The following is a 15,714-nucleotide window of genomic DNA, read 5'->3' on the forward strand; positions in this document are numbered from 1 at the left end:
CCTTTACCCCGGGTCTACCAGGCTTGTGTTGCGGAGACTTTACCCCCTGGCCATCCAGATATGCGAGTACTTGCGCCTTCCTGAAGTACAGGGCGTCAGCAGGATCCTGGCCCATTGGGCCTGCTACAAGGCAAGGATGTGGGTTGGGGTCCAAGGGCACTTAGGGGATTCCGGGCCCTGGTGAGTTGGAGGAAATAGAAAGTGTAGAACTGGGCCAGGCGCGGTGACTCAGCCTATAGTCCTAGCACTTTGGGAGGCCGAGACGGGCGGATCACCCGAGGTTGGGAGTTTGAGATGAGCCTGGCCAACATGGTAACAACTCGACTCTACTAAAAATACAAAAATTAACCAGGCATCATGGCGCACGCCTGTAATCCCACCTACTCAGGAGGCTGAGGCATGAGAATTGCTTGAACCTGGGAGGCGGAGGTTGCAGTGAGCCGAAGTCACACCACTGCACTCCAGCCTGGGCAACAGAGCAAGACTCTGTCTCAAAAAAACAAAAAGCGTCGAACTGAAGGGGTCGGTCCTAAGGGCTTGCAGGAGTGGAGAGTGAGGAATGGCATCCAGATGTGTGTGACACCCCACATCCCTTGCAGGTGCAACAGAAGGATGTCTCAGATGAGGATGTGGCTCGAGCCATTAACCAGAAGCTGGGGGACACGCCTGGTGTCTCTTACTCCGACATTGCTGCACGAGCCTATGGCTGTGGCCGCACGGAGCTGGCCATCAAGGTGTGGGTGCCCAGCCTTCCACAGACACTCTGATGTGGGTGTTCAGGGTTCCCATACCAGCTCCTCTCTGTGTCTTCCTTCTCACCTCACAGCTGCTGGAGTATGAGCCACGCTCAGGGGAGCAGGTACCCCTTCTCCTAAAGATGAAGAGGAGCAAACTGGCACTAAGCAAGGCCATCGAGAGCGGGGACACTGACCTGGGTGAGGGCAAGGCTGGAGGGCCCCTAGGGTGAGTGGGAGCCCGGCTGGAGTTCCACTCCACCTTATTCTCCTACAGTGTTCACGGTGTTGCTGCACCTGAAGAATGAGCTGAACCGAGGAGATTTTTTCATGACTCTTCGGAATCAGCCCATGGCCCTGAGTTTGTACCGACAGGTGTGTGTAATGGGCAGGGTTGGGGCGGAGCCTCCTGAGCATTTGAGTTGGCCTTGCTGACTGATCACCTGCCTATGGCCCCAGTTCTGTAAGCATCAGGAGCTAGAGACGCTGAAGGACCTTTACAATCAGGATGACAATCACCAGGAATTGGGCAGCTTCCACATCCGAGCCAGCTATGCTGCAGAAGAGGTCTGAGGCCCATGGGGCATGTGGGATCTGTGGGCTGGGGCTGTTGGTCTGGTTCCTTCAGGAATCTAGGCCTTCGTGCTGGATGTACACCCCATCTAGTCCTCACTGTGAGGGAGAGTCTGACCTGAGGCCAGGATGGGAGTTGGTGTCAGAGGAGCTAGCCGTTTCTCTAAGGACATCAGAGTGGTGCACCTAGCAGGGAAGGGTGACCCTGGGCACAGGGATTCAGGAGAAGACTGTAGCCTGGGTGGGGAGGGCCAGGGTCCTGCATGCTATGAGTTCAGGCCTGCCTTCTTGTCTTTGTAGCGGATTGAGGGCCGAGTAGCAGCTCTTCAGACAGCCGCTGATGCCTTCTACAAGGCCAAGAATGAATTTGCAGCCAAGGTTTGGTGCACCCTTTTCTAAGAGGCTCTTCCTCCTCTACTGGTCTCCCCTCCTGATCCCTCATCCCCATCTTGCCTCATTATCCGGGTCCGCAGGCTACAGAGGATCAAATGCGGCTCCTACGGCTGCAGCGACGCCTAGAAGACGAGCTGGGGGGCCAGTTCCTAGACCTGTCTCTACATGACACTGTTACCACCCTCATTCTTGGCGGTCACAACAAGCGTGCAGAGCAGCTGGCACGTGACTTCCGCATCCCTGACAAGAGGTAGGTGAGGTCCCAGGCTGTAGGTGGGTCCAGGACCACCTGCCTCTCCTGCAGCACCTCCAAGCCCAGCTTTCCTGCAGGCTCTGGTGGCTGAAGCTGACTGCCCTGGCAGATTTGGAAGACTGGGAAGAGCTAGAGAAGTTTTCCAAGAGCAAGAAATCACCCATTGGCTACCTGGTGAGGCAGGGTCCTCCCTCCATAGCACTTCCAGTGAGGGTAGTCTTCGGGGGAGAGGGATAGGCAGGGGGACAGACAGGATGGCGCATTCATGCTCCTGTTCAGTTGCCCACCTATTTAGTGAGTCCTTCTTGTATACACATCAGTGGGCAGGCACCATCCGTTGTATTGGGTGCACTGGATAATGGATCCAAGTTTGCCTGCAGATGTTAGAGGGAGGGAGAATGAGCTGCTTTCCTCAGGGAGGGCCACAGGGGGCACCATGCACCAGAGGGAAAGTCCTGTTTGAGGAGGGTGGAGGGGGACAGGGAGGGTGCATATGGGAGGCAGTGGAGATACTGAGGGCTGTTTTCTGTGGCGGGTAGTTCAGAGGTGTGGAGGGCAGGTTTGAGAATGCCAATCATGAGAGAACACACAGGACCTGAAAGGGGAGGTGGCAGGAATGCCTGTTACAAGGAGTAGCGGTGGGTGGTAGAGCAGAAGCTTGAAAATAATTGGTCTCAAGTCTCTGACAGAGCTTTGGTTTAGGTGGTTTCTGCCCTAAGAATGTTGAGATCATAACTATCTTTGCATGGGGGCTGGGAGATTATATGTATTGACGGACGTGTACATATAAAATATATATGGACGATGTATCCATTGGGGCTCTGCTCATAGAGAGAGGATAGGAGGCTATGCCTTCTCCCTCCACCCACTCCCTCTCCTCCTAAGCCTTTTGTGGAGATCTGCATCAAACAACACAACAAATACGAAGCCAAGAAGTACGCTTCCCGTGTGGGTCCTGAGCAGAAGGTCAAGGCTTTGCTTCTTGTTGGGTGCGTTAACTGAGGACCTGTGGGTGCTGGTAGCTGAGCTGTGGGCTGGTGAGAGGCAGGGTTTGTACCCTTGAGCAGCCCTGACACTACCTCCTCTCTTGCTCAAACCATAGTGATGTGGCTCAGGCTGCAGACGTGGCCATCGAACACCGGAACGAGGCTGAGCTGAGCCTCGTATTGTCCCACTGCACAGGAGCCACAGATGGGGCTACGGCTGATAAGATTCAACGGGCCAGGGCACAAGCCCAGAAGAAGTGATGAGTCCACCCTGCACATCTCAAGCAAGGGGTTCCTCCTAGCACCTGGGCTTGGCAGAAGGGTCATAGTTCATCCAGCTCCCTCCCCCAGAGCAATGCTGAGGAGGCGGGCGGGGGGGGGCCGGGGGGTGGTGGTGGTAGCATGGCTGTCTGGTTGTAAATAAAGTTGGAACACTTTAGAGTACTTGTCTTACACAGTCCAACCTAAGCAGAGGCAAGCTCAAATCAGGACCCTCCAGACACTACGGCAAAACTCCACGTGTTCCATTGTGTTGGGACCAGAGGTGCTTCTCCAGCCATACTTGGAAGAATCCTGCCCTCTCCATGGTTACCAAGGAAAGCTTTCTCTAGCTCACAGCCCCTAGGAAGATTATGGGGAGAGATGGCATAAAACTTAAGCACCAGCTCACCAAGAACACAATGTATTATATGTGCATGTAAACACACACATACTAAACACTTTAACGTTTGTACTTCATTTATTCCTTATGACAGCCCTTTGAGGTAACATCACCCCACTTTACAGGAGATTGAGGACCAGGGAGGTTGATAATAGCAAATATATGGGCTGGGCACAGTGTTTCACGCCTGTAATCCCAGCACTTTGGGAAGCTGAGTTGGGCGAATGACCTGAGGTCAAGAGTTCAAGACCAGCCTGGCCAAGGTGGTTAAACCTCGTGTCTATTAAAAATGTAAAAATTAGTTGGGTGTGGTGGTGGCACCTGTAATCCCAGCTATTTGGGAGACTGAGGTAGGAGAATTGCTTGAACCTGGGAGGTGAAGGTTGTAGTGAGCTGAGATCAGGCCACTGCACTCTAGCCTGGGCGACAGAGAGACTCCATCTCAAAAAAAAAAAGCAAATATGTGGCAAAACAGGGATTTGAAACCCCGGGCCAACTGCAAGCTGGAACTGGAATCAGGCCCTCTGGGAGAAGGGAGCCTGAGGGAAGGCCCCAGTTTGCACTACAGTGGGGATTGGAGGAATAATGAGAGGTGTGTGGCCTGTGAGACAAAGGGGTCCAGGTGGGGGTGGCCTTTGGAACTCTTGCCCACAGAACTGTGGTGAGCAATTCTAAGTTGTCTCTGGTCCAAATAGAAAAGGAGGATGGAAGAATTCAATTCTGCCAAAAAAAAAGAGCTATGAACACCAGACCCAGAATTATAGGAGTACCTACTGGGCCCTCTGCTCTTCCAATCTAGCCTTCCATCTGCACTCCAGTGCACCTTGGCTTTGTGCCCTGGGCCCCCACCTAACACTGAAGGCATTGCCTTTTCCTTTGTTGCCCCACTTTGTCTACAAAGACGAAACCACAGCCAAAGGGAGCGCAGGCCTCTCCCTCTTTTAACACTCCCATGGCTGGTCATGCTTTTAGAAAGAGTGAGAGACTCAGGGCCTGAGAAGGCATTTCTTTTTTTCCTTTTCCTACCTGACTTTTTTTTTTTTTAGTTTTTTTGGTGCCATTACTTGGATGTGAACCTCCTACCTGGCTTGTAAATGAAAGTTTGTGAAAGTCCTTCAAGGAGATATAAGTCAAATGGTAAAATAACTATTTCCTATGCTCACCATTTATCATGTGGGTCAAGAATTTGGTCAGGTTATAACAGGGATGGTTTGTGTCTGCTTCATAGTGTCTGAGGCATCACCTGGAAGATTCAAAGGTTGGCAGCTAGGGGCTGAAATCATCTGAAAGCTTGCTAACTCACACGACTGGCAGGTGATGCTGATTCTTAACTGGGACCTTAGGTGGGGTAGTCTACTAGAACACCTGCAACATGGTGGCTGGGTCCCAAGGGCAAGCATCTCAACAGGGAGCCAGGTAGAATCTGGACTGCCTTCCTAATCTAGGTTTGGAAGTTACATGGTGTCACATCTGCTACAGTGTCTGTCACAGCAGTAATACAGGCCCACCCCACCAATTTCAGAGGGGAAATAGATTCCACCTCTTTTGTTGAGTTGTTTTTTTTTGGTAGAGATGGGGTCTCAGGGGTCTCCTTATGTTGCCCAGGCTGGTTTTAAACTCCTGAGCTCAAGGAGTTTAAAGCTGGGATTACAGTGTGAGCCACTGAACCTGGCCTGGACTCCACCTCCTGATAGGCAGTACCAAGCTTCTGGAAATACTGTGGCTAGTTTTTGTAATCACAATCTGGCACAGCCCATCACCTTTCCCTTTTGGAATCAGACAAGAGGAAAGGAAATAATCCCTAATACTGGGCTCATCATTCTGGGCTTTTTTGTTCCCACTCTTGGCCCCACAATTTCTCACAGCCCTGGTAGCTCTTTGATGCCTTTAAAAAATGTTTTCCCAGCTTTTGGCATTCTCAAAAAAGATTGCTACCAAACAACCCAGTTTTCCTCTCTGGAAAGGGAGGCTTGGCTAGTGCTTTTAGAATGTACACAGTACAGGCTGGGCGAGGTGGCTCACGCCTGTAATCCTAGCACTCTGGGAGGCTGAGGCTGGTGGATCAAGAGGTCAGGAGTTCAAGACCAGCCTGGCCAAGATGCTGAAACCCCGTCTATTAAAAATACAAAAATGCCAGGCATGGTGGCAGGCACCTGTAGTCCTAGCTACTTGAGAGGCTGAGGCAGGGAACTGCTTGAACCCGGGGGGCGGAGGTTGCGGTGAGCCAAGATTGTGCCACTGCACTCCAGCCTGGGTGACACAGCGAGACTCTTATCTAAAAAAAAAAAAAAAAAAAAAACCCACATCTCCAAAGTAACATACAATGTATTTACTCATAGGCTATGCAAACATTAAACACTTACACATGGAGTCTTAGAAATATGTGAGAAATAACTTTTGACAATGATGAAAAATTTATATAAACAGTGATTGCAGCTTTATAAAAGGTGTGTGTGCATGTAGAGAAGCATTAGAATTGTTCATGGAGAGAGTTGTTTGGAAATTAAAGGCAGTTTTTTATACTTTTATATAAAGTTAATCAATGATTTGCCTCCCCCATTTTATTATAAAAACTTTCAAACACAGCCAAGTAGAAATAGCTTTACAGTGCACATTTGTATAACTACCACCTGGATTGTACCATTAGCATCTTACTATCACACATCTGTTCATCGATCCATTTTTCTATGTCAATCCATATTTTTCATATATTTCAAAGTAAGTTGCAGACATCATCAGTACACCTCCCCCTAAGTACTTCAGAATGCATTTCAGTAACTGGAGTTCATATTTGATTTGTAATTATTTTTTTCTTTTCAGGCAAAATCCACATACAATGCAATCCACAGATCTTAAATGTAATTTTCTGGATTTTGACATGTATAAACTTATAAATTGTGACATTTAAAAACCAGAACTGGGACTTTCTTTTTTCAAATCCTTGCTTACTCAATTAATATTAGTGAGATGGTTTCTGCCCTTAGCAGTTTGTACAGCAGGCCTATGCCTACAGTGGTGGACAGGGCCATGTTTTGTCCAATGTATGGGGCTAGGACTAGGACTGTGTAGCTGGGGCAAAGAATCTGGAAACATCCTTCTGGTATCAGCGATACCCAGTGCAGTGAGAATCAGGGCAAAGGCTGGGTGTAGTGGCTCATGCCTGTAATTCTAGCACTTTGGGAGGCTGAGGTGGGTGGATCACCTGGGGTCAGGAGTTTGAGACCAGCCTGGCCAACATGGTGAAACCCTGTCTCTAGTTAAAATACAAAAAAAATAGCCAGGCATGGCAGTGGGCACCTGTAATCCCTGCTACTTGGGAGGCTGAGGTAGGAAAATCACTTGAACCCAGGAGGCAGAGGTTGCAGTGAGCCAAGATGGTGTCATTGCACTCCAGCCTGGGCAACTCACCTTCTTAGGGTAAGGGGGCTATAAGTCCAGTCTCTTTCAGATACAAAGTTCCAGTAAAAGACTTGGGGTTGAACAGTGGCCTGCAAAGGCACTTGGCTCTCATTTACTTCACCTTTCTATCTTACTGCCTTGCTTTTTCATTTCAGCATTTAGGAAATTTTCTTGTTCATTTGTTTATTGTCTATGTTCCTATCCAGAATGTAAGCTCCTGAGAGCGAGGCCTCTTCTGTCCTCTTCTGTCTTATTCCTTGCTGTGTCCAGCACATGGTCTGCACTCAATAAGTATTTGCTGCAAGAATGACTCATTGTTCCACTTACTCGAAGGGGAAAGGAGGCTCCAAGAGGTAAGTGACTTGCCTAAAGAAACAGTCCTAGGCCGGGCGTGATGGTTCATACCTGTAATCCCAGCACTCCGGGAGGCTGAGGTGGGCCCATCACTTGAGGTGGCCGATCACCTGAGGTCAGGAGTTCTCGACCAGCCTGGCCAACATGGTGAAACCCCATCTCTACTAAACATACAAAAAAAAAAAATTAGCTTGGTGGCAGCTGCCTGTAATCCCAGCTACTCCTGGGACTGTGGCAGGAAAATAACTTGAACCTGAGAGGCAGAGGCTGCAGTGAGTGGTCACCCATTGCACTCCAGCCTGGGCAACAAGAGCAAAACTCCATCTCAGGAAAAAACAAAAACAGAAACAGGAATCCTTTATCCCCATCCTCCAGCTCTCCTGGTCCGCTCCTTTGCTCATAAACCCTGTAACTGTTGGGGCACTTGTGGGGTGGCTGAGAAATGGCTACCTGTAGGTATGTACTCCTGTGGGCTGGGACTAATGCAGGACTAGGAGTAGGAGGGCTCTGGCAAAGGGAACTGCCTCCCCTCCCTTCCTCAGTTCTCTCCTAAGATAACCCTTTACTCTGTGAAGATGATGATGGGCGAGGGCGCTCAGGACACTCTGGGAGCCAAGTAGGATGGGAGCTGGGCAGGTATCTACAGGCAGGCAGCTGAGGAGGGGCCTCTGCCTTCTTCCAATGGAAACAGCATCTGTGTGGTTGCTGAGCGGAACCCCTCCTTCCTAAGGTCTCCAAGGTCTGTAGTTCTGTCACCCCTGTGCACACACCACAAATGCTCTTGCCGTCGTGCTGCTGTCTCATGGGGAGAGAGAACTTTCGTTTCCTGAGAATAGGTTACTTGCCAAGCTGAACATGCCTAATTCTTAATACAGCCCTGGGAGGTTCCAGGAAGAGTTGCAGAGGGAGGGATCAGGTCACCCAGCACATGGTTGAGCTGGAAACCCGGGCTCTGTGACTACCACACCCAACGATTTTCCCCAGTGTGGTCATATCCAAAAGGGGTCCTTCAGATAGTCTCAAAGATGAACAATTACTGTACTAGTATTTATTTTAATTATATTAACAATCAAAGTAGCTTGTCACCCCCTTTTAGGGTAATACAAATAAAATAAAACTAATCAACAAAAACAAACATATTAAGAAATAGTGTAAGTTAGATACAAAGAAAAAGTAAGCTGGTGGGTTTGGTTCTCGAGCACAGGGCTGCCATCCTAGCTACTCGGGTACCTCCTGCACTTGCCGTCATTATTTGTTAGGGATTTTCACATTTTGACTTCTAGCTTTTCACTTTTCCATTCGGTGGTGAAATAGATTGAGTTTGGACTTCCCGGGAAATGTGAATGTTCGGCGTGGGGAAGGATCCACCCTCAGTGGGGTCTGACTGTTAGAAGACTAGGCGTGTGGACTCGGGGCCTTTGGGCTGGAGGGTCTATTGGTTAGAGGTGCCTTGGGTTCGGCCATTACACGCACACCTCTGGGCCGGCCCTGCTGAAAGGGATAGACAGTCATAACTCCCACTCAAGGAGAGACTTCCCTGCCGGGGAGGGGACGGCCTGAGGCCCACCCCACCTATATTAAAAGGCCATGGCTCGGGTTAGCATGGACTAACTTACTCCACGATACGGAGGAGTAGGGGCAGAGTCCTAAACTGGCGCTCCAACAGCAGGCAGTGGTGGGGATCGGGGATGGTGAGAGGACTGGAGATGGTAGGGGTTGCTGATGTGAGCCCCTTTTGCGACGAAATGTTCCCTTCCACGAAGAGTTGCCGCGGGTTACAAACCCTTCCCCTGGGGCGTCCCGAACTTGGGAGTCTTCCTGGCCTGGGATGGGTGAGGGGGACTCAGGGGCTGCCCGGTCTGGAGGAGACACCGCCACCTACCCCGGGTCTGGGATAATGCGTCCCCTACCCGCACCTCGGTTTACGTGTGCAATCTGTCTCTTGCCTGCAGATGCTCAGCCGCTCGCCCTGCGCGGGTCCCGGAGTGTCCAGGGGACCCCTACTGGGGATCACAACCCGGCGAAATGTCGCTTTCGCCACCTATCACGACTGCGTAATCGGCTTTCAGCCGCAGACGCTCACGTCCTGCAGAACCCGTGGGGATCCACATAGGAACCTGCTGCCACCGGATGCACTGAATGATTGCTTCGGGGGTGCCACGCGCCAGACGCGGTGCCCGGGAGCGCCGGGAAGGGGGTCCGCGCCCCAACCCCGACCGGGAGAGGGCGCACTCTGGCTGCTATCTGCGTTTTGAGCCTCCCCTCCCCCGCCAGGCCGATCGCAAAAGGCACCCCTCACCGCAGAGCACCACGTGTTGTGCTTCTACTCAGCTCGGTGGCGAGGCTGGCCCCAGCCTGCGCATCTGGAAAGTAGGGGAGATTACCCTGGAGCTCGGGTGGGGACGGCGTGGGCCGACTTGATGTAAGACGGCACCCATGGAGCCAGACCCGTTCTAGGGACTTGGCAAGTTCCTCTCCCTCCCCAGTGAGATCCGTTGTCCTTTAAATACCTGCAGCAATTAGGGGATGAAAAAAAGACCCACAGTATCACGTTTGGAGAGGGTTAGGAAGATGGCTCTCTAGTTCCAGGCCGCCCTGGTGGTGTAGTTTGTGCTTGGCCTTAGTTTCCTCATCTGTAAACTGGAAATAAGGCCCAAGTCCTGGGGCCTGTGACTGTAGAGTGGCGGAAGGCACTGGTGCACCCGCGGCCGATCCTTCCGGGGCCCGGCTTCCTGAAGGACTGGGCGGCCCCGAGCCGAACCCTTCCCGAGCTAACCGGAGACCGTGCGACCGGGTTCGGCGCCCCAGACCGGCTAGTGGGCTCCAGGCGGCGCGCAAGGCGGGGTCCCCGCGGGCCGGCCCGTTCGCTGTCGGCCAACCAGCGCCTGTCTCTGAACAGCCAATCATCACACGCCTTACACCCAAGGCCGGTCGGGAGCGAGGCTTCGGCGAGTGCGGCGCTGACAGAGACGCGCGCGCGCGCGATCGCCCTCGGACCCGGGTCGCTGCCGCCATCACTGCCGTCCGCCCAGTCGCCCCTCAGCCGCTTCCCCTCGCCATGGAGGCGAGGCCGCCGCCGCCGCCGCGGGGCTCGGAGCCGCGGGCCGGGTGGCGGCCCTGAGGACGAGTGGCGGGCCGAAACGCCACCGCGGAGCCGAGGCGGAGCCGCTGTCCTCGTCCCCAGCGGTCCCGCCCAACGCCAGACTCTGTAAGTGTTCGCGGCCGCCGCGCCCGGGTGGGCTCCGGAAGGGGAGGTGGCTCCTGGCTGCTGTGGGAGGGGTCCCGGGCCGGAGCCTGGAGCCCTCTTTTCCGGGTAGAAGCCTGCGGGCGCCTGCGGTTGGGTTGTGCATCCTTGCGGGGTCCAGGGAGGGGTCCCCGGAAACGTGCTGGCCTGGGCGCCGACCCCTCGCGACTGCCCGGGAACTTTGCGTGCGTCCTCCTGGGACCAGGGCAGGGCGCTGCCAGAGTTCATTCTCAGAGAAAAAACTTAGAACGGCGAGAACAGAATTTGCTCAGGTCCATTAAATGGGAGGAAAGGGGAAAACTCCTGGCATGAGAAAATTTGCTCTTGCGGTGGCCAACTTTTCTTTCCCTTCAGGTCCACCTCTCCGGACCCCCCGGCGCATCTCCCAGCCCCTCTCCTTGCCGCCCTCTCCCAACTGTTGAGGCTGTTTAAGAAGGGAAATAGGGGCTGAGAGCTGCCCAGTATTCAGAATAGGCCAATTGAGAACGCAGGTCCCTCCCTTTTTACTTTCGGTAAATTAAGAAAATTTTTTTTAAAGAATTCGTTCCTAATCATATCTCCTGAAGATTAAAAAATAAATAAGTTAATTTTTAAAAGCGAGCTGAGTCCTGTCTTGAGGGTTTTATTTTTATTTTGAGATCACTGATGATATTTGTAAGGCAGGAAAAGAGGAATGTGCAGATCCACCCTCTGCAGGGTGAACGCCATCAGAAGCCTTTGCCCCGGAGAGGGGTTCCGACTCTTGAACCAGTCACATCACCCCGGAGATGGCTTCGTTTGTCACCTGCTAGCTGCGCTGGCAGCCGGAGGAACAGAAGATGGTGGGCGAGAGGAGGACTGACTAGGAAAGGGCGAACATCTTCCTGTCTGGCCACTCCTTTCAAAAACACAGATCTGATGCTGTCACTTGTTTACTTAAAAACTCCCTCGTTTTTCTTTTTCCCATGGGAGGAATGAAGCTCAGAATGCCTTATCAGGTCATACAAAGCCCTTGACAATCTTGCCTCAGTTTACTCCTTTACTTTCAGCCTAATCTGATCCTTCAGTTCTCCTTCCCTTCATCCCCCTTGCTCGCTATTATTCAGAGCTGCTTGACTGCCCCTTCATATGTTGGGATGTTTTTGTTTTATGTGATCCTCTTCCCTACCCTTACCTGCCAAGCTCCACTTCTTTTAAAGCTCTTCTCATTTGAGAAGCTTCTTGCGGGCAGGAGTTGTGTCTTGCCCACCTTTCTATTTCCCATGCTGGGAGAATTCTTCCTTCCAGTTTTCTTGTAGATTCCCATCTGTTCTTCCTTATGCCTCGGCTCTCTTTCTTTCCAGGTATCCATTTCAAGAGATTTTTTTCGTGTTTTGAAGGCCTGCCTGGAGTATATGCCCAGGACTTTGAGTATTTCCGATTTCCCACTTCCCCATGTCCATCCCATCCAGCCCCCATAAGCAATTAGCAGGTGAGAACTGGTAGGTTTCATATTCCACTAGCCTCGAAAAAACTGTCCCTGAAAGACTAAAAGCCCTTCAGTCTCTTCAAAATCTCTGCTTGCTGTAAGTGGCCTGGCTGATAACGTGCATTGTAAGGCATGGTGGGTTTTGTAAACATGGGGGCTGTTCTCTGGGTACTGTTTAGCCAGTTAACATCTGGAGGAAATACAGAACTAGAAAAACCAACCCTCTGACTTAAATACATTAATGTGCCTTCCCTTTGCCAGGTGAATTGTTTGGGATACAAAATAAAAGTGAAGAAGTCAGTCCTTACCTTTAAGGAGCTCAGTCTAATGTAGGACAGGTGGATATAAATACATCACAGGTGCTGTAAGATTGTAATAATAATAGCAATTTTGTATTTGCCTTTTGACAAGCTATGTTATAAATGTTTTCCATGAATTCCCCAGTCTTTTCAACAGTCATAAAAGGGCTTATTTGTACACTACAGGGTTGGAAACTGAAGCCAAACAGTGGGCAAATGAGGGAATACTCAAGATTTGAATCTTGGCAGTGTATTTCCAGAGCCTCTGCCAGGCTGTGCAGGGAGCATCCCCTGCCTGGGTGATTTGGAAAAGCTTTCCTGGGAGGGGGGCCTTTGGATCATGAAGGATGCATAAGAGTTTGCGTGGTGGACTGCACACATAGGCAAGAGGAGCAGCACAGGCAGACTTGGTAGTGGATGGAATCCACTGTCCTTGGGGAGGAGGGAACAGGATAATTATAGCTGGATCAGTTAAAGGGAGGAGGGCTGGGAGAGGAGATCATCAGGATCAGCTCAAAGGGCTGTATATGTGCTGTATTGGTGTTGGACAGTGTAGAGCTACTAGAGGATTTAAAGGCTGTCAGGGACTTGAGCTGAATGAGTTTTGGAAAGGTCATTTGGGGGCAGTATGGGGCCAGATACAGATGCCGGTGCAATTTAAGAGGCACTGGTCAGGTCTGACAAAGGTAGGAAGGATCACAGCCTCTTAGACCCAGAGGAAGGTGTAGAGAGAGTCCTAGTCAATTTTGGGAAAAAATAATTAATGCAGATGAGAGAAAAATTCAAAAATTCTAACAATACAAAAAGGCATATAGAGAAAAATGTCTCCCTCCTACTCTGGCCCCAAGTCTCCTGTCTCCCTAACCTCCTCTCCAGAGATAGCTGAAGTTTCCAGTTTATGTGGCCTTCCATAGACACTGTTCCTTTATAAATATGTACCTGCTTATTCATACTCCTTCCGCCGTGGGATGTACCACTCATACCTTACTGTTGTTTTCTTTTTTAACTTTACATATTTAGGAAATCATTCTATTAATATATAGAGAGTTATTTGTTCTTTCTGTTGATATTCTTTTAATTATTGTATGGCTGTACTGTAATATCTTTGGGTTAAATATTTGTTTCCAGGTTCTTCTATCACAGCAATACAATGAATGTCCTTGTACATACTGTGTTATGTGCTCATTTATAAAGTTATCTGAACAATATACTTTTAGAAGTGGAATTACTAGGTCAAGGGATACGTCTGCATTTTTGATTTGCAGACATGTAGCCAAATTGCCACCCCTTTTTGGGATGGCAGTTTATCCTCCAGTTTATCCTGCCCTCCCCCCAAAACAAAATGTATGGCTGGATTGATCAGAGGACTCAGGAGGATCAACGAGGATGCTTTTTCAGCTATTATATGCCTACTTTTCCTCCACGAATCCTCCCCTTTTCCCATGTGATTCTAACCCATTTCTTTCCAGTTACAGAGGGAGATGTTGAGGCTCAGAAGGATAAATGTAACTTGTGCAAGCTGATTGATATAGGTGGTGATGGTTTTTTTTGTTTTGTGTTTTTTTTCACCTTTGTTGTTTGTATTTGCTGGCACCTTTCATTGGAGGTGCTCCGTGTCAGTTTATAAACATTATTGCATTATTTTTCTCCATTTTCATATGGCAAAAATCAGATGCAGGTGAAGTTTGAGTTATGAGAGGGAAGCTGGTCAGATATAGAATCTTGTCATTCTACTTCCAGTGCAGTAATTAATAAATGTTTCCAAATGCCAGAGCTGAAGAAGTGTGTGTATATGTGTGTGTGTGTTTTGAGACGGAGTTTTACTCTTACTGCCCAGGCTGGAGTGCAATGGTGCAGTCTTGGCTCACCGCAACCTCCGCCTCCTGGGTTCAAGCAATTCTCCTGCCTCAGTGTCCCGAGTAGCTGGGATGCTGGGATTACAGGCATGTACCACCACGCCTGGCTAATTTCGTATTTTTAATAGAGACAGGGTTTCTCCATATTGTTCAGGCTGGTGTCGAACTCCTGACCTCAGGTGATCTGCCCTCCTCAGCCCCACAAAGTGCTGGGATTACAGGTGTGAGCCACCACATCCATTGAAGAAATGGTTTTTTAGTGGGAGTCTGAGTACAACAAAAATAGCAATAATATAACAGTAACTTAATAAAACTGAATAGCAAGCCCAAAAATAGCCCAGCATTAAAATTTATTTTAATGTATTCTCTATGGAAAAGAGAATGTATTAAATGTAAGACTATATTTATTTTACTCTAAACTCACATTCATTTGTGTCAGTGTACAGACATAATTTTTATAGTAATAGTACATACAGAATATGATTTTCGAATTCTTGAATAACATAAAAATTTTACATTTACTCATTTAAGTATTTGTTCTTTGAAAATCACAGTATAGTGTTCCATGCGTCAACAGCTGTAGTTTTTTTATTTGTTTGTTTTTGGGTTTTTTTTGTTTTGTTTTGTTTTTGAGACGGGGTCTTGCTCTGCCACCCAGTTTGGAGTTCAGTGGCATGATCTCAGCTCACTACAGCCTTGACCTGGGCTCAAGTAATCCTCCCACCTCAGCCACCCGAATAGCTGAGACTGCACAGGTTTGTGCCACCACAACCAGCTTATTTTTGTATTTTTTTAGAGGCATTCTTCTCATGTTGCCTAGGCTGGTCTTGAACTTCTGGACTCAAGTGATCTGCCCACCTTAGCCTTCCAAAGTGCTGGGATTACAGGTATGAGCCACCACGCTCGGCTAACAGCTGTAGTTGGTGCAATCCTTTTTATTCTTTTATTTTTTTCTACCTTTTTACTATTTATTATAAGTGTTACTTTTATAAACCTGAGTACCTCTTGTTCAAATACTTCTTTCTTTTGGATTATTTCCTTGGACTCTTATACCCACTGTGGACTCACTGAGTCAAAGGATAGTTTCAGTGCCTAATTACAATCTGGAAAGGTTGAATTAGTTTCCAACACTATTAGCAATTTGCGGGGCCATTTCCTGACAGCTCATCTAGTGCTATTACAAAGAAATGTAATGATACCTTGAATTAGGTTCAATTTACATTGCTTTGGAAAATGAGACCAGTAGCTAATTTAGATTTTTTGAAATAAGTACAGTGCTGTGATACAGATTATCTCCAAGATTTATGTAACTAAAGCCAACTTGTGGTTGAAGAAAAATTTGGTTCTTGGGACTGATATATTGTGGAAGTTTAGAATAGGATCCTCTCAGTATGAAGACTAGATGCTGTTCAGTTGAAAATATCAGGCATTGTGCCAGAAGCTGGGGACACCCCAGAGTAACATGGATGTGATGTCTGTCCTCATGACACTTTTGGGTTGGTGCAGTAGACAGAC

At 49.3% G+C, this 15,714-nt stretch overlaps 2 protein-coding genes across 48 annotated transcripts in view; both read left to right on the top strand.

Moving 5' to 3' along the window:
• The window catches only part of VPS16 (VPS16 core subunit of CORVET and HOPS complexes), a 22,704-nt gene extending 19,326 nt beyond the window's left edge, over positions 1 to 3,378 (top strand). For all 18 annotated transcript variants that reach the window (XM_078371208.1, XM_078371210.1, XM_078371215.1 and 15 more), the window contains 10 exons: positions 22 to 130; positions 600 to 734; positions 827 to 935; positions 1,012 to 1,109; positions 1,194 to 1,301; positions 1,608 to 1,685; positions 1,781 to 1,950; positions 2,031 to 2,127; positions 2,839 to 2,942; positions 3,056 to 3,378. In XM_078371208.1, coding sequence (XP_078227334.1) covers positions 22 to 130; positions 600 to 734; positions 827 to 935; positions 1,012 to 1,109; positions 1,194 to 1,301; positions 1,608 to 1,685; positions 1,781 to 1,950; positions 2,031 to 2,127; positions 2,839 to 2,942; positions 3,056 to 3,200 — 1,153 coding nt within the window. In that variant the 3' untranslated portion in view covers positions 3,201 to 3,378. The remainder of the gene's footprint in view (positions 1 to 21; positions 131 to 599; positions 735 to 826; positions 936 to 1,011; positions 1,110 to 1,193; positions 1,302 to 1,607; positions 1,686 to 1,780; positions 1,951 to 2,030; positions 2,128 to 2,838; positions 2,943 to 3,055) is intronic.
• A 6,904-nt stretch (positions 3,379 to 10,282) lies between these two features.
• Positions 10,283 to 15,714, top strand: part of PTPRA (protein tyrosine phosphatase receptor type A) — a 180,770-nt gene continuing 175,338 nt past the window's right edge. For 29 of the 30 annotated variants that reach the window (XM_078371242.1, XM_078371223.1, XM_078371239.1 and 26 more), the window contains exon 1: positions 10,283 to 10,561. The gene's annotated coding sequence lies outside the window, so the exon portion shown is untranslated. The remainder of the gene's footprint in view (positions 10,562 to 15,714) is intronic. The other variant, XM_078371244.1, reaches the window with a different exon arrangement.

Source organism: Callithrix jacchus, chromosome 5, assembly GCF_049354715.1.
Source record: "Callithrix jacchus isolate 240 chromosome 5, calJac240_pri, whole genome shotgun sequence".
NCBI lineage: Eukaryota > Metazoa > Chordata > Mammalia > Primates > Cebidae > Callithrix > Callithrix jacchus.